The sequence below is a fragment of the Miniopterus natalensis genome, chromosome 8 (genome assembly GCF_054644295.1).
Source record: "Miniopterus natalensis isolate mMinNat1 chromosome 8, mMinNat1.hap1, whole genome shotgun sequence".
NCBI lineage: Eukaryota > Metazoa > Chordata > Mammalia > Chiroptera > Miniopteridae > Miniopterus > Miniopterus natalensis.
The window spans coordinates 67,913,451-67,933,176 of NC_142088.1; the positions used below are offsets into that span (position 1 = coordinate 67,913,451).

The 19,726-nt window shown below is 38.7% G+C and overlaps 2 protein-coding genes across 3 annotated transcripts in view; both read left to right on the forward strand.

Annotated features, from left to right (window-relative positions):
• Nucleotides 1-12,286, forward strand: part of MCM6 (minichromosome maintenance complex component 6) — a 30,576-nt gene extending 18,290 nt beyond the window's left edge. The window contains exons 12-17 of the mRNA XM_016205138.2: nucleotides 514-642; nucleotides 1,796-1,957; nucleotides 4,885-5,020; nucleotides 5,930-6,085; nucleotides 8,083-8,222; nucleotides 11,775-12,286. Of these exons, the coding sequence (XP_016060624.2) occupies nucleotides 514-642; nucleotides 1,796-1,957; nucleotides 4,885-5,020; nucleotides 5,930-6,085; nucleotides 8,083-8,222; nucleotides 11,775-11,891 (840 nt within the window). The 3' untranslated portion in view covers nucleotides 11,892-12,286. The remainder of the gene's footprint in view (nucleotides 1-513; nucleotides 643-1,795; nucleotides 1,958-4,884; nucleotides 5,021-5,929; nucleotides 6,086-8,082; nucleotides 8,223-11,774) is intronic.
• Nucleotides 12,287-19,049: 6,763 nt separating this feature from the next.
• LCT (lactase) overlaps nucleotides 19,050-19,726 on the forward strand; it is a 48,889-nt gene continuing 48,212 nt past the window's right edge. For both annotated transcript variants that reach the window (XM_087819433.1, XM_087819434.1), the window contains exon 1: nucleotides 19,050-19,698. In XM_087819433.1, the coding sequence (XP_087675559.1) occupies nucleotides 19,050-19,698 (649 nt within the window). The remainder of the gene's footprint in view (nucleotides 19,699-19,726) is intronic.

Below are 19,726 nucleotides of genomic sequence, written 5' to 3' on the forward strand. Positions count from 1 at the left end.
GGTGATTATCTTTATGTATTAATGAGTGGCAATAGAATGCAGTGTCTAAGAGCATGGACTCTGAAGCTGGACTGTTCAAATCCTGGCTCCATTACTTAGTGTGATATTGGGCCAGTTATTTAACCTCTCTGGGCCTCAATTTACTCATCTGTAAAATAGGAATAATAACTACCTACTTAATAAGGTTTTTGTGAAGGTTGCATGCGTTAATGCTTCTGGACACACTTAGGCAATAGTCCCTGGCATATACCGAGGACCCTAGAAATCTTGGTTCTGCTATTGGTATTAAAGTCTGTTAATTCCTTCACGAATATCCTTGGAGTGGGGCAAAGGTAAACATTTCAACTTGATTTTAAATGAAACTGGTACCAAACTTTGTACCTATGAATACATCTTTTATTGGCATATTAGAGCTTGTTTTTAGCTATAAATAATTTCTTAATGCCTAGGATAGTCTGGAGTGGATATTGCTGTGACTGATCAAAGTGGGGGTTTTTGTTTGTTTTGAATTAGGTTACAGATTATGCTATTGCCAGGCGCATAGTAGACTTGCATTCAAGAATTGAGGATTCGATTGATCGTGTCTATTCCCTTGATGATATTCGGAGGTATCTTCTCTTTGCAAGACAGTTTAAACCAAAGGTAAACTGCCCTTTTTGTACTGCAATAGAGCATCATGGGTATATTTGAGTGGCATTTAGACAAAAGGGTTATATGGAAAAAACTGAACCTGTACTTGTTTGGTTTTTTTCTAAGGTATTTTTGTCTATTTTGGGGTTTTTGTTTATTTTTTAGAACAGTTTGTTTTTTCAGAGAGTTGAGAGAAGGGCATTTAAAAATATCTCAACAATTCCATTTCTTTTCCTTGTTAGGTTGTAATAAAAAAAATTATGGGTGAAGAGTTTTGAATAACTGAATAAAGTAGGCATCCTTTTTATTATTATTAATTCTCACCCAAAGGTAAGTTTATTGACTTTAGAGAGAGGGAGAGAGAAACATCCATCAGTTGCCCTCTGTATGCTCCCCGACTGGGAATCGAATCGGCAACCTTATTGGTGCACGGGATGACACTCCAACCAACTGAGCCACCTGGCCAGAGGGCTTGGGAGTTATTCTTAGATTTTAATTCTCCATAACTTTCACTTAATTATTTATAATATTGAGATTAATTCTCACTCTCCCAAAAGAAGGCTTAGTCATTCATTTAAATCTTAAGCGTTATGCGTCACTTGTGTGAAGAGACATTTGTTCTTCATAACTGAGTACACACAGGTCCCTCTGTGACCTTGGCATGCTTGATTACCATGCTGAGTTCCTTGCTCTGAAAAACTGAGGCTTCTTTGTTATTATTCAACAAATAATAAGGTTTATTGAAATAGCTGGTGTATACTATATATGTGGACCTTTTTTTCTTAAAGACAACAGAAATTAATTAATTAAATGTCAAGAATAGCCTGAGAATTAATTTGTTTAATGAGCTCTGGCATCTTGTGTAAAAGGTCATTGTGCCCAAACCCATTGCTTCAGCTTGTTACATATTTTTAAAAAATGGTCATTTGCATAAATACTAACCCCGCTGCCTTCCTGCTCATAAAAGTAGTTCATGGAATTCACAGGCCTCCTGAGTATTAGTTTCTGTAGAAAGGCATTTCAGTGTTAATTCTTTGTCATTGGCTTCAAAGTTTCAACTTTCTCAGTTCCCCAAAATGTCTCCACCTGGAAAGCTCTTAAACCTCTGTTTAACACAGCTCCCATTAAGTAGAAAGACTCTGATTTCAGTGATGTTCTGAAACAGATTTCCAGAGAGTCGGAGGACTTTATTGTGGAACAGTATAAACGTCTCCGCCAGAGGGATGGCTCTGGAGTAACCAAGTCTTCATGGAGGATTACAGTGCGACAGCTTGAGAGCATGATCCGTCTCTCTGAAGCAATGGCTCGGATGCACTGCTGTGATGAGGTATCAAAGTCACTTTAACATAATGGGTGGGAAGAGAAGTTGATTTGTTGGCTTATAAGCATCTTTTTATCTTTGGTTTGGGACATACTAGCATTATATAACTATTGAGTACTCATAGGATACATAACCTTGGGATTTCTCCCTTGAAGAAGGTTGCTATCAAGCATTTATTGAGTGTGGTTAGATTAATAGTAGTGATAATCATGTCATAGATTATAGAATACATATAGAGATAAGTTACTGTTAATGCCATTCATTCAGGAAACTGCTCAGATATGCAGATCTGATATTCAGAAAATCTGTATTTTATTTTAATGGTAACTTTTATTTGCTTTGTATTATGCCCTTAGTTATCTATTGGTTCCCTACTATGAACAGTGATAAAGCCAGCATGTTTCATATTCTCTACTCCCCTACCTCTCAACCACCTGATTTTAGTAATATCTTTGTGCAGTCAGGTGTGCTTATCTATCACTTATCATATTTTGACTCTGGTACAGATGAGAGGCAATCAGCAAATTTCTCTCTCAGGTCTTCCTGTTCTCTTCTGTCCCCTTCCCATTTCTCTATCTTCAGGGTGCATATTACATTGTGTCTTGTCACTCTTAATTCCCACATTTGTTTTAATCTTAGTTTTGTAGCTAAACATATGCAAGGCTCAGTGGAAATGACTTTGTCATGTGATTTTCTAATCCATCTCTTGGCTGACTGAAATCTGGCTAAGGAGTTCAATGGAAAAAAAAAAGACGTTCATGAGAATAATACTGTCTTAGTGTTCTGTTATTTGTAGCCTTTACCTGAATGACATCTTGGCTTGATCTACAACCTTTGGCTCATACTTTCTTATTTTGTGAACTTTTCTACTGTTTCCTGACATTAACTGTTGCTGTGGGAAAATCTGAGGAAGCCCTTGATTATTAATTTTGCTCCCATAAGTAACTTGATCTTTCTCTTTTTCCAGAGTATTCTTTTTTTATTTTTTCACATCAGTAAATTTATTAGGATATGTCTTGATACTGACTTCTTAAATGACTTAAGGTTTCCTCATTAACTATTTTTTGTTGTTTTTATACTGCTTTGCTGGGTTTATCTTGTTATGGGGCTCAGCTAGTTAGGGAGGGAGATTTAGAGAAACTTGCTTATATATAAAAGGTCTTAAAGCAATACCTCCAAAACATGAACATGTCATTTTTCTTTCAAATAAGCTTTTTTATTGAAGTAAAACATACATACAGAAAAGTGCAAAACTTAAAAGTGTACAATTCATTTAACTTTCAGTGAGCATACCTGTGTAACCTCTACCGAGATCAGGAAGTAGAACTTTTGTTACTAGCAATTCAAAAGCCTCCCTCCTTTGTGCTTCCTTGCAATCACTATTACCCTCCTCGGAGGATAACCATTTTTTTTTCTTTGTTTGTGTTTAACAACTACATAGTACTCTAACCATTCTTCTACTGATGGTTGTTTTAAACTGGTTTTTTTCAGTTGTAGTTAAAAACACGTAAAATAAAATTTGTCATAATAACCATTTTACAGTTATACTTAATACTACAGTTCAGCAGTGTTAAGTATATTTACATTATTGTATGAAAGATTTCTAGAACTTTTCCATCCTGTGAAACTGAAACTCTATACCCACTGAACACCATCTACTCTGGTAACTGCCATTCTACTCTAGTTTGGCTGCTTTACATACCTCTAAATAGTACTATGAGTGGAATCAGTATTATTTGTATTTTGGTAATAGTTAATTTCACTTAGCTAAATGTCCTCAAGGTTCATCAGTGTTATAGCATGGACAGGATTTCCTTCCGTATAATATTCCATTGTATGTATATACCATATTTTTGTTATCTAACCGTCAGTGGATATTTGGGTTGCTTCCACGCCTCTTGTCTGTTTTGAATAATGCTACAATGCGTGTGGGTATACTTTATGTTTTAGATATTAACCCCCTATCAGACATATCATTTATAAATATTTTCTCCCATTCTGTAGGTTGCCTTTTTTACTTTGTTGTTTCCTTTGATACCCAGAAGTTTTTTAATTGGATGTAGTCTCATTTATTAATTTTATTTTTTGTTGCCTGTGCTTTTAATGCCATATCCAAGAAACCATTACCAAATCCAGTGCCATGAAGCTTTTCCCATTTTCTTATAGATTATTTTGTAGTTTTAGGTCTTTATTTTGAGTTAAGTTTTCTTTATGATGTAAGGCAAGGATCCAACTTCATTCTTTTTTATGGGATATCCAGTTTTCTCAGCACCATTTGTTGAAGAGACTATCCTTCTCCAATGGGTGGTCTTGGCACCTCTATCAAAGATTATTTGACCACATACATAAGGATTTAAGGATAACAGTTATTCTTATTTCTAGCACCTTAAGTTAGTTTTTTCCTGCTTCTATGCTTTGTATAAGTGCAGTCACAGAATGTGTTCTCCCTTCTGTCTGGTTTCTTTCATACATATAGTGTTAAAACTAAGATAATCATTCATGTTTTGTGTACTGTAATTCTGTTTTCATTGCTATGTGATGTTCTATCAATGAACATATCACAATGATTCACCAGTTTTTCTGTCAGTGAACACCTGAATAGTTTCCCATGTGGGTTCTTACAGGACATACATATCATTTGACCAGTATGATGTATATATGTATACATTTCTGTTGGGTATATATACTTAGGACCAGAATTGTTGGGTCATAGGTTGTACAAGTGTTCAGTTTAGTAAAGATTACCAAAATGGCTTTCCACAGTAGTTATATCAATTTATATTCCCGCCAGCAGTGAATGAAAGTTGTTCTGCATACATGTGAGAGGGAGAGTGTGAGAAAACCAAAATACTACTGTGATTTTGTCTGGAGAAAGTCTGTTTGTTATACTAGGAAGACAGACTTACTGATTTACCTCATCTTGATTGGTTTAGGTCCAGCCTAAACATGTGAAGGAAGCTTTCAGATTACTGAACAAATCAATCATCCGGGTAGAAACACCTGATGTCAATCTAGATCAAGACGAAGAAGCCCAAATGGAGGTAGATGAGGTCCCAGATGGCATCAATGGTGAGATGCTTCTTAATATTGACTGTTCTGGAATTAGAGACCAGAATGTTCTCTGAAATGTCATGGTAAAAGTGCACTTGTTGCCCGGCCAGCATGGCTCAGCGGTTGAGCATCAGCCTATGGTCCAGGAGGTCAAGGTTTGGTTCCCTTTTTGATGGTTTTGAAGTCTGCGTAGCAAAAGGGAAAAAATGGATATTGAATTATAAACTCTTTACAAGTTAAATTTTAATTAAATAATTGACAAAATATATAATGCTTAAAAGACAAAATAAACCAAAATGGTGATAGTGGGCTAATTCCCCAGCCTTATTTGTTTTGTTATTTTGCTTTTGAGTTAAAAACATTTTCTCAAGTACATTAAAACGAAATTCTGAGAATTTAAAATTTTACATAAAAGAATAAAATTTTGCATATATTATAGCTGCTTTTTTTTTTTTTTTTTTTTTTTTTTTTAATGTATCTTTATTGATTTCAGAGAGAGGAAAGGAGAGAGAGATAGAAACATCAATGATGAAAGTCATTGATCGGCTGGCTGCCTCCTGCACGCCCCCAACTGGCGATCGACCTGCAACCCGGGCATGTACCCTGACCAGGAATCAAACCCCAATCGCCTGGATCCTAGGTCAACACTCAGCCACTGAGCCACGTCTGGCCGGGCTACAGCTGCATTTTAGATCATGAAATCTTTATATCTCTCATCCTTCCTATTTCCTCTAAATTAGTTTGTATTCACTAATAGCACTTAGAAATTTACTTTTAATTTTTATTTGTGAAATTACTAAATACTGAGTATACCTTTATGTTTGTTTTGAAATTAGTATTAAAATATAAGTAGTACATTTATAAACATTTGATGGGGGAGTTTGGGAGGAACAGAAAGAAGACTCGGGTGGTTGATGTTTCACTTAGGTCACGCTGACAGTCCTGCTCCTGTGAATGGAATCAACGGCCACAGTGAAGACACAGACCGAGATTCTGTTCCAAAAGTCTCCTTAAGGCTGGGCTTCTCCGAATACTGCCGAATCTCGAACCTTATTGTGCTTCACCTCAGAAAGATGGAAGAAGGTGAGGCCCCCAAGCTGTTATTTACATAAACTGTGTCCTCATAAACCTCTTCTGATTGCTAAGGGTTGTATTTTGTCAGAAGAGATGATAAATTGTTAGACAAGCTCACTTTGGCAAAGAAGATCTGCAGAGTGTCAGCATATTCCAGTCTGGACATTTCCCCACAAGTTCATTGTCAGACAAGATTTATGGATTATTCTTATTAATGTTGGCCAATTTTAATAGTTTTGAAGCAGAATTTGGGATTTGATAATACATAAAGAAGCACTTTATAATGTTTTCACAGATGCAAAGTCACTATTCCTTACAGTTTTATTTAAAATGTATGAACTCCTAGGTTATTTATGTTTCATAGGCAAGTAGTTGAACTCAAAAGATGGTTATCAGCACAAGTATATTCCAGACTAGAAATGAAGTAAAACCCTCATTTCTCCATAAAGTGTGATACCTGGACACTGGTACATTTCCTACCCTTTAACTGCTTTACCATGCTGTTCCAAGTTATATCAACCTATAGTCAGCCACAAGGTAGAAGGAAAAATAATGAAATCGAGGAGTCAAACTTTAATTTGGTGGTTAGCCATCAGGCAATTCTTACTTAAAAGTTCCAGTATGCTGACTTCCAGACAGATTCTATCATCACAGTGTCCTATCTGAGATGGAATAGAAGAACACCAGAGATTGTCTTGGCTTACTAAAGATTTGAGCCCTGTAACCTCTGCTTTCTTTCCCGTGATAACTGTGGACCAGCAGGTGGGCAGCAGAAGAAAAGATAGTAAAGAAGCCACTAGGACAGACGGGTTTTATCCTCACTCCCTTCTCACCTAAAAAGATTGGGATTTCACATGTTCTTGTGTTCACATTATACTTCTCGCACAACCACATTTTAAGCATGGCTGACCATTGATGGGGCAAAGATATGATTAGCACCCAGACAGTCTGCATTCCATAGATAAATTCTACTGGATCTTCTTCTTTTCTTAAAAATAAGAAAAAAGAAACTGTTCACTCAGCCAAGTAAGTTATTAGTTCTCAGTCTTCAGGTGGACAGCACAGGGAGAACTACTTTAAACCAAGGTCACTGTTACCAAGAACATTTGAACAAACCACTGAAGTTTCCGTACAGCAGGTCCTCAAATAATATCGTTTAGTTAAGCACTTACGAGATGTTATAGGAATTTAACTCTTGTTTCTATCAATTCACCTATGGTAAAATTGGTTTTATCATATGTCATTTTGCTTAAAATTGCAGAACCTATCAACAGTGTTAAGTGAGTACTTACTGTACAATCATAATAAAACTTTCCAAAGGCAGTTATCAGTAAAGCTAGAATTTTCCTATTTTGATTTTGCATTTTATTAGCAATTACTAGGAACAAGATTAAGTAGAATTTTTTTATTATACTTTATTTCTGTGATAGTTGTAATATTCAGATTCCAACTTTTCTTATGAATTTAGAGTTCTGTTTCAGACTATAAGAATCAGACAGTTCAGTCAGTATGAATAGACCTTGATGGAATAAATTGTTAATTTTTAAGTGAATTCCTGTGGTTTTTACTTCTCAAAATTGACCTCAATTCCATAAAGACTTTTCCCAAAAACAAAAAGTTACGTTCAAGTTTTGCTTGCTGTTGTTTCACTCCTAATTTATGCCTTCAGTTGCTGCTGGCAGACATTCTCATAGATGATGAAGCGTAAGAAGGTGAAGGAAGCACCTTATACTCTGCAATCTTAGTAGCTTTAAGAAATTTGTTTCTTGTAATCTATTTAATTTGATTTTTCTCTTCAGGGTAAAGTCAGGCATACAAGTAATATGACAGGTTATTTCAGGCTTATGCTGGAACACTGCAAATCTTACTTTGGCAGGTGTACTTTCTGACTGGTTTGGTGGTTATCTAATCTGTACACATCTTGTTGTGTATAAAGACCCCAAGGTTTGATAGTACAATTTGTTAGAAAGATAATTTAATCCTTTTAAATGTATTTTTTGTTGCAGAAGAGGATGAGTCGGCATTAAAGAGGAGTGAGCTTGTTAACTGGTACTTGAAGGAAATTGAATCAGAAATAGATTCTGAAGAAGAACTTATAAATAAGAAGAGAATCATAGAGAAAGTCATTTATCGACTCACCCACTATGTACGTACAGAACTTTCCTTGCTTGGGTATTAATGAGTGAGGGAGCTCATGCCTTATGTGTAGGTTTGTTAGATGTTCATTAATTTTGAATCATTGGGATCTAGTCAGAATTATGAGTTGTAAAAGAGAGTTAACAGCAATTAATTGCTTTATTTCCTCTACAAAAATAAGCAGAACGTAAGTTAAATCTGGGGAGGTGGATTTAGGGTCTTATTATTTGAGTGTTTTTAACCTTTGTCTTTCACTCCCATTACCACAAACCTTCAAGCACCGGCCACTATTACCTATTTTTCACATTTCATCTTCCTCATGTCCTTACCTTCATTATCCAGTTTACATTCTAATAATCACTCTTTTCTTTTACTTTCGACTTCATTCTCTCTTTGTTTTACTTGTTTGACAAAGCCCCAGTCTTAGTTAAAGCTAATTCTTTTTTGTACCTAAATCCAAGTAGTTAAAAGTGTCTAGAGAAAAGCATACAGCCATGTCCCCATTCTTATTTAAATGCATTACCACAAGCCTCCAGTGGACAACTTCTGTATCTTTTCAACTTCACAGTAGCCCTACCCAGTGCTGTTACTTTTCCCTAGTCAGTTCATTTTCCCACTCTTTTAAAGGACCATTTCACACATACTTCCTCTCTACTCAAATCAATTGGCCATTTTTAGTATTTAGCCTGTCAGCAGCATTTGTGACAGTTGATCACTCCAAGAAATACTTGTTCCCTTGGTTTCTGAGTCACCATGTTCTCCTGGGTCTTCTCCTGTCTCACTGGTTATTTCCCTTAGTGTCTTTTTCTCTTGTCACTTTTTAAATGGAGTACTGTGCTCAGACCTCTTTTCTATTTACATTCACTAATCTCATTTGGTTCTATGTTCTCATTTGGTTCTATGAATTTAAATCCAGCTGCTGATAACTCCCAAGTTTAAATTTCCATCTCTCACCTTTCCTCTATACTCCAGATCTATATGCCCAGCTGTCTATTTGCAAAATAATAGGCATCTCACGCATTTAATGTGTTCAAAACATTTCCTTTTCCCCCACCATGCCCATTTACTCAGTTGCTTTAGGCCAGACACCTTAGAATCATTCTTGATTCCACTTTTCCCTCACAACTTTTCTTTTAGCAGCAAATAATCCTAGGAGCCCTGCCTTTTGTGTATTTTCTGTTCTCATCACCTTGTATCTGTCCCCCTTTGTATTGGCTTTCTGCCCAGTAGCCAGGCATCTTTTAACAAGTCAAATTATTTTAGTGCCCTACTTTCCAGTTCTTCCCTTACATTTAGATTAAAATCCAGTCTCCAGTACCGTGGCCTGCAGAACCCTACACAGACAAACCTCTATCTTGTTGACCTCATTATATTGCCCTCTCTCTTCCCATTCTACTTGGTGATTCTGGCCTTGTCACTATTCCTTAGACATGGAACATGAAGGCCTTTGCACTTGCCCTTTGTCTCTTTCCCCAGGTCCCCTCCATTCTGGAAGAGGTTTTTATTGCCTAGCCTGTTGAAATAGCCTCCTTGCTGTCACCCCCTTACCCTGCTTTTTGTTTCTTCATAGTGCTTATTGTTGCCTGGCAATATATTCCTTAGTTAGGTGTTTAGTTTGTCTCTCTCATTAGAATGCAAGCCCATGAGGGCAGGGACTTTGTCTTATTAACCACTGTATCCTCAGGTTCTACAATGTTGCCTGGTACATAAACAGGTCAAATATTTGTTAAATGATTGAATTTTTCTGTTCAAATGGTGGAAATTCAACTGTACTGTAATTCGCTTCAGTGTTCACTATATAAATATTATAGGTGTCACATGTGAGGGCTGCCTTACCTGAAAAACTGTTTACCCGTGAGAGTAGATGCAACTGAGTGTATGATTTTGGGCGGGGGGGGGGGGGGGTGATGAGAACAGCTACTCAGGTCAGAATTTAATAAATAATATATATGAAAATAGGGCTGAGCCGGGGTCATGGGTACTCAGAATTATCATCCTAGTGGTAGGCAGTGTGTTTGCACCAGGCCAACCCTTCCCTCCCTAGAGCTCCCTGGGATCCATGTAAGATAAAATGATCCATGCAGGAAATCCACCTGGGACACACTGTAAAACAAACTAACTGATCTAAACTAAGTTTGACTCATTGCTGGAGCTAATTTGCTCAAAAGACTAGAGAACTTGTTCTGTGCTGATCAAATGTTCTTCCTGTGAGGGTGTGTTAGTACATTGAGTACTTGGAAGTGTCCAGTCCCTCCTAATGGCATTAGTGCTCATTCTGTGGGACTTTGCCACCTTAGGATCAAATCTCTATTCCCTGAGTTCCTCCATATGGGCTTGGCTAGTCCTCATTTGTGGATGTTTTACATTGACGTACAGGTACATCATAGGCTTGAAATCTGTCAGCAGTATTTTTTAGCCACATGGCATATTTTATTAGCTCATAGATCAGAGTGAAATTTTTCATGTTCATTATCTTCAGATTCTAATTCTAAATGAATTATGAGTGGGTGGTATATGAAAGAGTTCAATGACCAGTAATTAAAGTTAGCAAAATACTAAGTGAAACTAAACACTTTTATCATAGTGGTAAACATAATGATAAACATTATCAGAGGATTTTACACAATTGCATAATCTTACATTTCATACATTATGTCTTGTCTTTTTTGAAATTATATTTACAAGTTCTTGATGTAATACACCAGGAAACCTTATTAAAATCACAATGTCTGTCCAGGCAGGCATGGCTCAGCGGTTGAACCTTAAAGTCATTATTAAGGTTCTGCTAAACCTCGTTCCCATTAGAATGTAGACCTCATACCATAAACTTCCTTTGAAAAATTAAGAAATACGGCCCTGGCCAGTGTGGCTCAGGTGGTTGAGCATCATTTCATGCACCAAGAGGTCACTGGTTCGATTCCCGGTCGGGGCACATGCCTGGGTTGCGGGCTCAATTCCCAGTCCAGGGCATGCAAGAGGCAGCCGATCAATGACTCTCATCACTGATGTTTCTATCTCTCTTTCCCTCTCCTTCCCTCCCTCCCTCCCTCTCCCCCTCTCCCCCCTCCCTTCCTCTCTCTGAAATCAATAAAGATACATTAAAAATAAAATCACAATGTCTATTGAGCTTACTTACATATTTCTTAATTTTTTTAGAGTATTTTTATTGATTTGAGAGAGAGAAACATTAGTTGGCTGCCTCCTACACAACCCCCTACTGGGGATTGAGCCCGCAACCTAGGTTTGTGCCCCGACCGGGAATCGAAACAGTGACGTTTTGGTGCATGGAGTGACGCTCAACCACCTGAGCCACACTGGCCAGGGCCGTATTTCTTAATTTTTCAAAGGAAGTTTATGGTATGAGGTCTACATCCTAATGGGAACGAGGTTTAGCAGAACCTTAATATGATTTTAAGGTACAGCCCTTTTTCTAGGAGTGTCTGGAGGGGAAATGAAAAAAAAAATGCTAGTAGCAAACACTCAGGAAAAGGGCCAAGTGCTGTGTGTCTGGCATTTCTATAATACCACTGGAGACCTAATGACAAACATTTGTGTTTCACAGGACCATGTTCTGATTGAGCTCACCCAAGCTGGATTAAAAGGTTCCACAGAAGGAAGTGAAAGCTATGAAGAAGATCCCTACTTGGTAGTTAACCCTAACTACTTGCTTGAAGATTGAGATACTGAGAGCGACTAACCAGAGAAACTGCGGCCTTCTACCTCCTGGCCTGGAGCCTGGGGTCCTAATGGAGCTCTGTTAGCGAGAATGTTTCTGCGAGCAATACTTTGAGAAGATTTATTTTTGAGTAACAAGAACCAAGTTGATGGTCCTGTGTCGTATTCCTGTCATACACTTTTATGCCAACATGGGCTTTATCTTTGTTTAGTTTGCTGCTTATCTAAATGAAGTTGGAACCCAATAATGTGTGGTTTCTATAACTAAGACCTTTGCTTTCATGTGTAGGAAAAAGGTCCATTACTTTTATGGTATGTAGAATTTTATTGGGGAAATAACTTTCAGTTGCTAACGACTGCTTTTTCTTTTTCCATCAAAATAAAATAACTTGTTTTGCATTTGTCTGTTTGATTTATTTGTACTCTAATTATGGTTTCCATCTACTTGTGACAGAGTCTTTCACTTTTTTAATTTTATATTTGTTACAGATGTACAGCATAGTGGTTAAACAATTATATAATTCAACAATACATTAAAAGGGTCATATACCATGATCAAACAGGATTTATTCTAGGGATTCAAGGATGTTTTAATGTATGCAGATCAACCAGTGTAATACTCCACATTAACAAAATGAAGCATAGCTTATAACCCAGAGATTTCACTTCTGGGTATGTATCTAAACAAATCCAAAACACTAATTTGAAAGAATATATGCACCCCTATGTTCATTGCAGTTATTTATGATAGCCAAGATTTGGAAGCAACCTAAGTGCCCATGAATAGACAAGTGGGTCAAAAACACTGTGGTATGTATATAAAATGGAATATTACTCGGCCATAAAAAAAGAATGAAAATTTACCATTTGCAACAGCATGGATGGACCTAGAGGGTATTGTGCTAAGTGGAATAAGACACAGAGAAAGACAAATACCTTGCAATTTCACTTACAAGCGGAATCTAAATAGCAAAATAAATGAACAAAAATAGAAACAGACTCAGATACAGAGATCAGACTGATGGTAGCCAGAGAGGAGGGTGTTGGGATGGGTGAAAAAGTTAAAGGGATTAAGAAGTACAAATTGATAGTCACAAAATAAGTCATGAGGATGTAAAGTACAGCATAGGGAATATAGTCAGTAATATTGTAATAACTGTATGGAGCCCAGTGGGTACTTGAAATATCGGCAACCACTTTGTAAAGTATATGATTGTCTAACCACTATGCTGTATACCTAAAACTAATACAAAGTAATACTGAATGTGAACTGTAATTGAAAAAGGAAAAAATGAAGGATTAAAGTCATGTAGTCGTCTCAATAGACGTAGGAAAAAGCATTTTACAAAATGCAGCATCCATTTATGATAATGACAAAGTGGGTGCAGAGCTCCGGAGAGAACCTCGGCATAATAAAGGCTATGTAACCATGCATCCTTTATTGACGGGTATGTTTTAAGTAATGCACTGCTAGACAGTTTTGTTGTGCAAAAATCATAGGGACACACAAACTAGGTTTAGCCTACTATAGCATCTAAACATAGAAAAAATACTGTAAAAGCACACCATAAAAGGAAGAAGGGAAAAAAAACACACCTGTACAGGGCACTTACTATAAATGGAGCTTACAGGGCTAGGAGTCGCTCTGGGTGTGAGTTGAGTGCTGAGTAACTGAAGGCCTAGGACATCACTGCACACTATTGTAGACTTTATAAGCATTGTACCCTTGGGCTACGCTCAGTTTAAAATATTTTTCTTCAATAATAAAAGCCTTAGCTTACTATAACTTTTATGTGATAAATTTTTAAAAACTTACCAACTCTTGTAATAATAGCTTAAAACAAACATTGTACAGCTATACCAAACTTTTTTATATCCTTGTTCTCTTAAGCTTTTTCCATTTAATATTTTTTAAAATTTTTTTTGTTAAAAACTCAGACACAAGTACACACAGTAGCCTAGGCCTACACAGGGTCAGGATCATCAATATCACTGTCCTCCACCCCACATCCTGTCCCACTGGAAGGTCTTCAGAGCACTAACAGCATAGAACCGTCCTCTCCTGTGATGATGCCGCCTTCTGGAACACCTGAAGGACCTGCTTGAGGCTCTTCTTGAGGAAGGGTCACTCTTCTCAGAAATGTGCCCATGGTGCTTTGCTTGGTTTCTTTTTTTTTGTCATAGCAGATAATGCACCATGAACATCCCTGTCTATTAATGAAAAGTTTTCAGTGTTGGGCCCATGTTTTCAAACTATAAGGAGCTTGTTGAGGTCTGAAGAAGCTTCTGCTAATCCCTTCACTGTGAATTTTCTTGGGGTTCTTTTTCTGCAGTTTCCTTTTCACTTGCCCCTTTAGCTGTGTTCCTGTTTTACTTCCAACACCTCCTCAGTCAGTTCCTCGGGAACTGCCTCTAGGAGCTCCTCAATGTCATCCTCACCCACACGCAAGTTACAGTTGTTTGCCATCTCATCTCAACCACAGCCTTAATTCTTGCAACCTCCTCAACCTGGCAAATCCTTTGGAATCGCGGACAAACCTCTTGAGTGTCTTCTTTCAGATGCCATTCATACACTTCTTGGTGACATCACCCAAGCAAGGTTCTTGATGCAGCCATCAACGTAATCATTCCAGAATTGAATTAGTGTCTTCAGTTGCAGCAGTAGCCTGGGCAAAAGTAACCTCAGGCAGTAGGCCTTAAAAGCTTCTATAACTCCTTGACCCATTGATTGGATCAAAGATGTGGTGTTTGAAAGAAGAAACACCACTTTTATATTGGGATACAGATCACCAATAAAAAGGATGTCTAGGAGTATTATTAACAATAAGCAAAATCTTGAAAGGTATGTTATTCCCAAACAGTACTTCTCCATTTTTCTGGTGTAGCAATTCAGGAAGGCATCTTGGAAGAGGAGTTTGGTCACCTATGACTTCTTATTGCCCCTGTAGTACACTGGCTGTGTGTGCTGATTGCCTTGCTTAAAGACCCTGGGGTTCTCACTGTGCCGGATCACAAAAGGTTTTAATTTGTAGCCTGCAACACTGCCCACAAGCAAGACTTAGTCTGTCCTTAAAAGTCTTGAACCCTGGCATTGCAGTGGCCGCCTAATGGATCAGTCCTTCCAGTCATTTGTTTCCAGAATAGGGAGTTTTCACCCATAGTTAATATTTGTTCTGGCAAGTAATTTTCCTCCACCATCAACTTAGGGTTTCCAAAAACTCTTCAGCTTGCCTTCACATCAGCACTTGCAGACCCACCACTCACTTTTACATCATGCACTGAATAATGATTCTTCAGTCATTTGCCAAGATCTAGCAGTAAATTCAACATCATGGTTGAGTTCTGCCTTTTCTTTCAACATCAAAAACAAACTTTGCTTTGGTCGTGATCGTCATGGTGCTGAGAGGGATGCAGTTCTGGCTGGTCTTTAATCCAGGTTCTCCATGTCTGATATAGGTCCTTCTAAAATATCTTGTTAGTCTCATTTCCTTCAATGAAGAAGATTCTTTAACAGGTTGTATTACTTTGTTTTGCTCTTTAAGATTGTGGCTATGATTAAATGGAACCTGCCTGACTGGTGAGCAGTAACCATCACTCATTTTCCACCTTTGTGGTCCTTAAATCACTTTTAATTTTGTTTCCATTTCAATCACTCAATATGGCATCATTGGCTGTGGATTTTGTACGCTTAGGGGCCATAATGAACAAAACAACACAAGATTAAGCACAAGAGAAAATGATGCAATCAAGAGACTTGGTAAAAATGAGATGTATGAAGTTACTGCCAGTGTAACAAAGCATACTGTGTTTTTTTAATAAGTAGAAAGAGTACACTCTGAAATAACAATAAAAAATATGGCCAACAGATATATTAAAAGATGCGCAATATCACCTTGTTATAAGGGAAATGCAAATCAAAACCACAATGAAATACCACCTCGCACCTGTTAGAACGGCTATTATGAACAAGACAAGAAATGACAAGTGTTGGAGATGATGTGCGGGAAAGGGATCCCTCACACACTGCTGGTGGGGATGTAAATTGGTGCAGCCACTATGAAGAACAGTATGGAGGTTCCTAAAAAAATTAAGAATAGAGCTACCATATGACCCAGCAATCCCTCTTCTGGATATCAACCCCCCAGAATTGAAAATACCTGTTCTTAAACATATATGCACCCCTACATTCATTGCAGCATTATTCACAGTGGCCAAGACATGGAAGCAACTTCAGTGTCCTTCAGTGGACAACTGGATAAAGATATGGTACACATATTCAATGGAGTGTTACTCGGCCACAGAACAACTGAAATATTGCCACTTTTGACCACATGCATGGATCTTGAGAGTATTATGCCAAGTGAAGTAAGTCAGGCAAAAGGACAAGAAGCGCATGATTTCACTCATTTGTGGGATATAACACGAAAAGCAACAATCAAAAACCAGACTCACTGATAGAGACAACAGAATGGTGATTACAGATTTGAAGCTGTCAGGGCCATCTTTAAAACTCCAGTAAGTAAACCCGGCCAGCGTGGCTCAGCGATTGAGCATTGACCTATGACCCTGGAGATCAAGGTGTGATTCCCGGTCAGGGCACATGCCCAGGTTGCTGGCTCGATCCCCAGTTGGGGGCGTGCAGGAGGCAGCCGATCAATGACTCTCTCATCATTGATGTTTCTCTCTCTCTCCCTTTCTCTGAAATCAATAAAGATATTTTTTTTAATCCTGTATATGAGATAAATTACTATTTTTTTAAAAAATAGGAAAAGATTGAGTGTGTGAGTGCACACCAAGAAAATTCCAGGAAAAAGAATGAAAGCAGAGGCTATGTCCTATCATAAAGTGAAAAGTACTATACAGGTATAGAAATTTAAATTGTGTGGTATTGTCACGGGAATGGATAGTCAAGCAGTAGAAAGTCTCGAAATATCCACGTCTGTGTAGATATTTCGTTTCTGATAAGGTGGCATTTCAAATAGTGGAAGAAGAATGGCCCACTATTCTAATAATAACATGTTAGAAATTGATAAGGCATGCCACACAATATACATAAAGTCAGAATTCAAGATGGGCTAAATACCTAAAGATTGAAAACAGAATAAGGAAATACAGGTTTGACACGAGACTTTTACACTATGGTACCTGGAATGTACCTTAAAAGACACCATGAACCATATGAAAAGACTGGAGGACATTTTTTTCTATCACGTTTTAATACATGATATCCAAACTCTACTAAGAGTTTCTATTTCAGTAACAAGTTAAAATAAAAATGTACGAATCATATAAATCTCAGAAGAAAAACAAGTGGCCAGTTAACATGAAGAGCTACACCTCTAAGCAGAAAACTGAGAAACCAATAAGGAGATATTTTCATTCTTTCAAGTGTGAAAAATGTAAAGTTTTATAGCAGGTGTTAGCAAAGCAGAGAGATTTAAGAATATTTCTAACTGCAGATAGGATTTAAATTTGAAGAAGCCTGTTTTGGAAGACTACTTGGATTTCAATCAGAATTCTAAATGGGTATGTCATTGGGTGAGCAACTTAATTTCTAAGAATCTAAGTTAAAGAAATAGTCACACATGTGGACAAAGATATGTAAGGTATAGATACAGATATTAATTTGCAACCAATTAAAATTAAGATAGAACCAGTGGTTCGATATGCAAGAAATTAAATTATGGTACCTCCTTACTGTGGAATGAATGCTGTGTTGTTAAAAAGAGGTGGATCTCTATATAGGGTGTGCAAAAACATGTGCAAACACTTTAACAGCTGATAGTGCAATTAATGTTTCTTTCTTTTCAGCCAGACTAAGCTTTAAACAAAGGAAATTTGTCCTAAAATGCTACTGGAAGTTTGAAAACACAGTGGAAGTACAAACACTGCCTAATTATTGAAAGTGTGTATACATTTTTGTATACACACTTGGGGACACAGGGTGTCCCCAAAATGTATACACACTTTAACAGCTGGTAACTGACTTAATTTTCACTCCTTTTCAGGTTTAACTGATTTGAACTAATGGGTGAAGCCAGACTAAGCTTTCAACAAAGAAAATTTATCCACTAGACTTTTTTATGAGTATACATAAAAGATAAAGTTTACGGTACAAAATCGGCAATAATCAATGAATTGAGGGCACACAAATACCGAATGAAATGATTCTTGATGTTTGCAACTCCATTGCTTCACATTATCAGCAGTGTCTGGATCAGAACAGTTACCAGTTTGACAACAGGCATCGACAAAAAAAAAAAAAATACTCATTTCTGTATTCTTTCAAATTTTGAAAACGAACTTTATGTTAATAAACACTGACTTTATAATCATTCAAAGTGTATATACATCTAGTGGATAATTTTAGAATATACACCCTATATTCTAATATAGACAGAGCTCCAACAGCTATTAAATGAAAAGACAGCTAAGTAACAACCATAATCCCATATATGTTAAACTATATTACACATTTAAAATGTTACGCACCTGCCTGTTTGCATTGTATATATGCAATAACACTGAGATGCGTTGTTCTAAACTTCCTAAAGAATGGCCTCATTTAATCCTCACTACCTGTCCACTTCCATTCTACAGATGAAGAAACAGGCACAGAGAAATTAAGCCACCTTCTCCAGACGAGATTTAAACCCAGCTTTCAAACTCCTGAACTACCATTAAACTGCACAAAGAGAAACCGGGGAGGCAGCAGCGCGGAAAGTGCTGCTCGGAAGGAGACGGGTGAGGGAAGGGAATGGACAGGTTCTGCAGATGTTTCCTTATTGTTCCAATCTTTGACAAAATGTTTCATCATTTACTTATATATTTTTAAAGGGGGAAAAGAGTTTGGCAAAGGGACTCATTTTTGTTCTGTTATATAAACAAATGTTAACATAATCTTTAAGAAAGACAAAAACGTGGAGAACTTGTTTTCCTCCGGGCGTTTTCCAGGCCCCTCGGCTTACACCGTGGGAGACACTTGCGGCTCTGCTATTTCCTACGGTCTCGCAGCCTTCTGCTATCACACCGGTGCCCGGCGCACTGACTGCACCAGCATCGATAACCCAGTTAAATATTAAGTGCTAAAGATCAGCGTCTCACACCCGCGGCCGTGGTTATAAAGCAAGGATTCCACGCTCCCCCGAACGGGTCCTCGGAAATGGAGCCCACTTGGAGCTCAGTCCTGGCGGTTTTCCTAAGCTTTCCGTGCTGGGGGCTGGCCTGGGAGCCCGACGGGAGCTTCCTTTGGGCCGCCGGGCCCCTGCCCGGCCGCGTGCTGCGCGCCCCGAGCGGCGCGCGGGGAAGCCCGGGTGCGGCCGCGGCCGCCGGCGAGTCCGCGTGCCGCCAGCCCCTGCCCGCGCTCCTGCCCGGGTACTTCCGCGGGGTCCGCGGCGCCCGGGTCACCCATTATAAAGTGTTCCTGTCGTGGGCGCAGCTTCTCCCCGCGGGAAGCTCCCAGGAGCCCGACGAGGACGCCGTGCGCTGCTACCGGCGCCTGCTGGGGGCCGTGAGGGCGGCGGGGCTGCGGCCGCTGGGCGTCCTGCACCGCGCGGGCCTCCCCGCCCCCGCCCGCGCCCGCGCGCGCCCCGGCCGCGCGAGCGAAGCCTTCGCCGGCCGCTTTGCCGACTACGCCGCGTTCGCCTTCCGCGCCTTCGGGGACCTGGTTGAAACCTGGTTCACTTTCAGCGACTTGGAGGCGGCGATAAGGGAACTTCCCCACCAGAAATCAAGATCTTCGCGTCTCCAGACCCTCGCGGACGCCCACAGGAGAGCCTATGAGATTTTCCACGAAAAGTACGCTTCCCCAGGTGAGTTCGCCTGGCCCTGGAGGCCCAC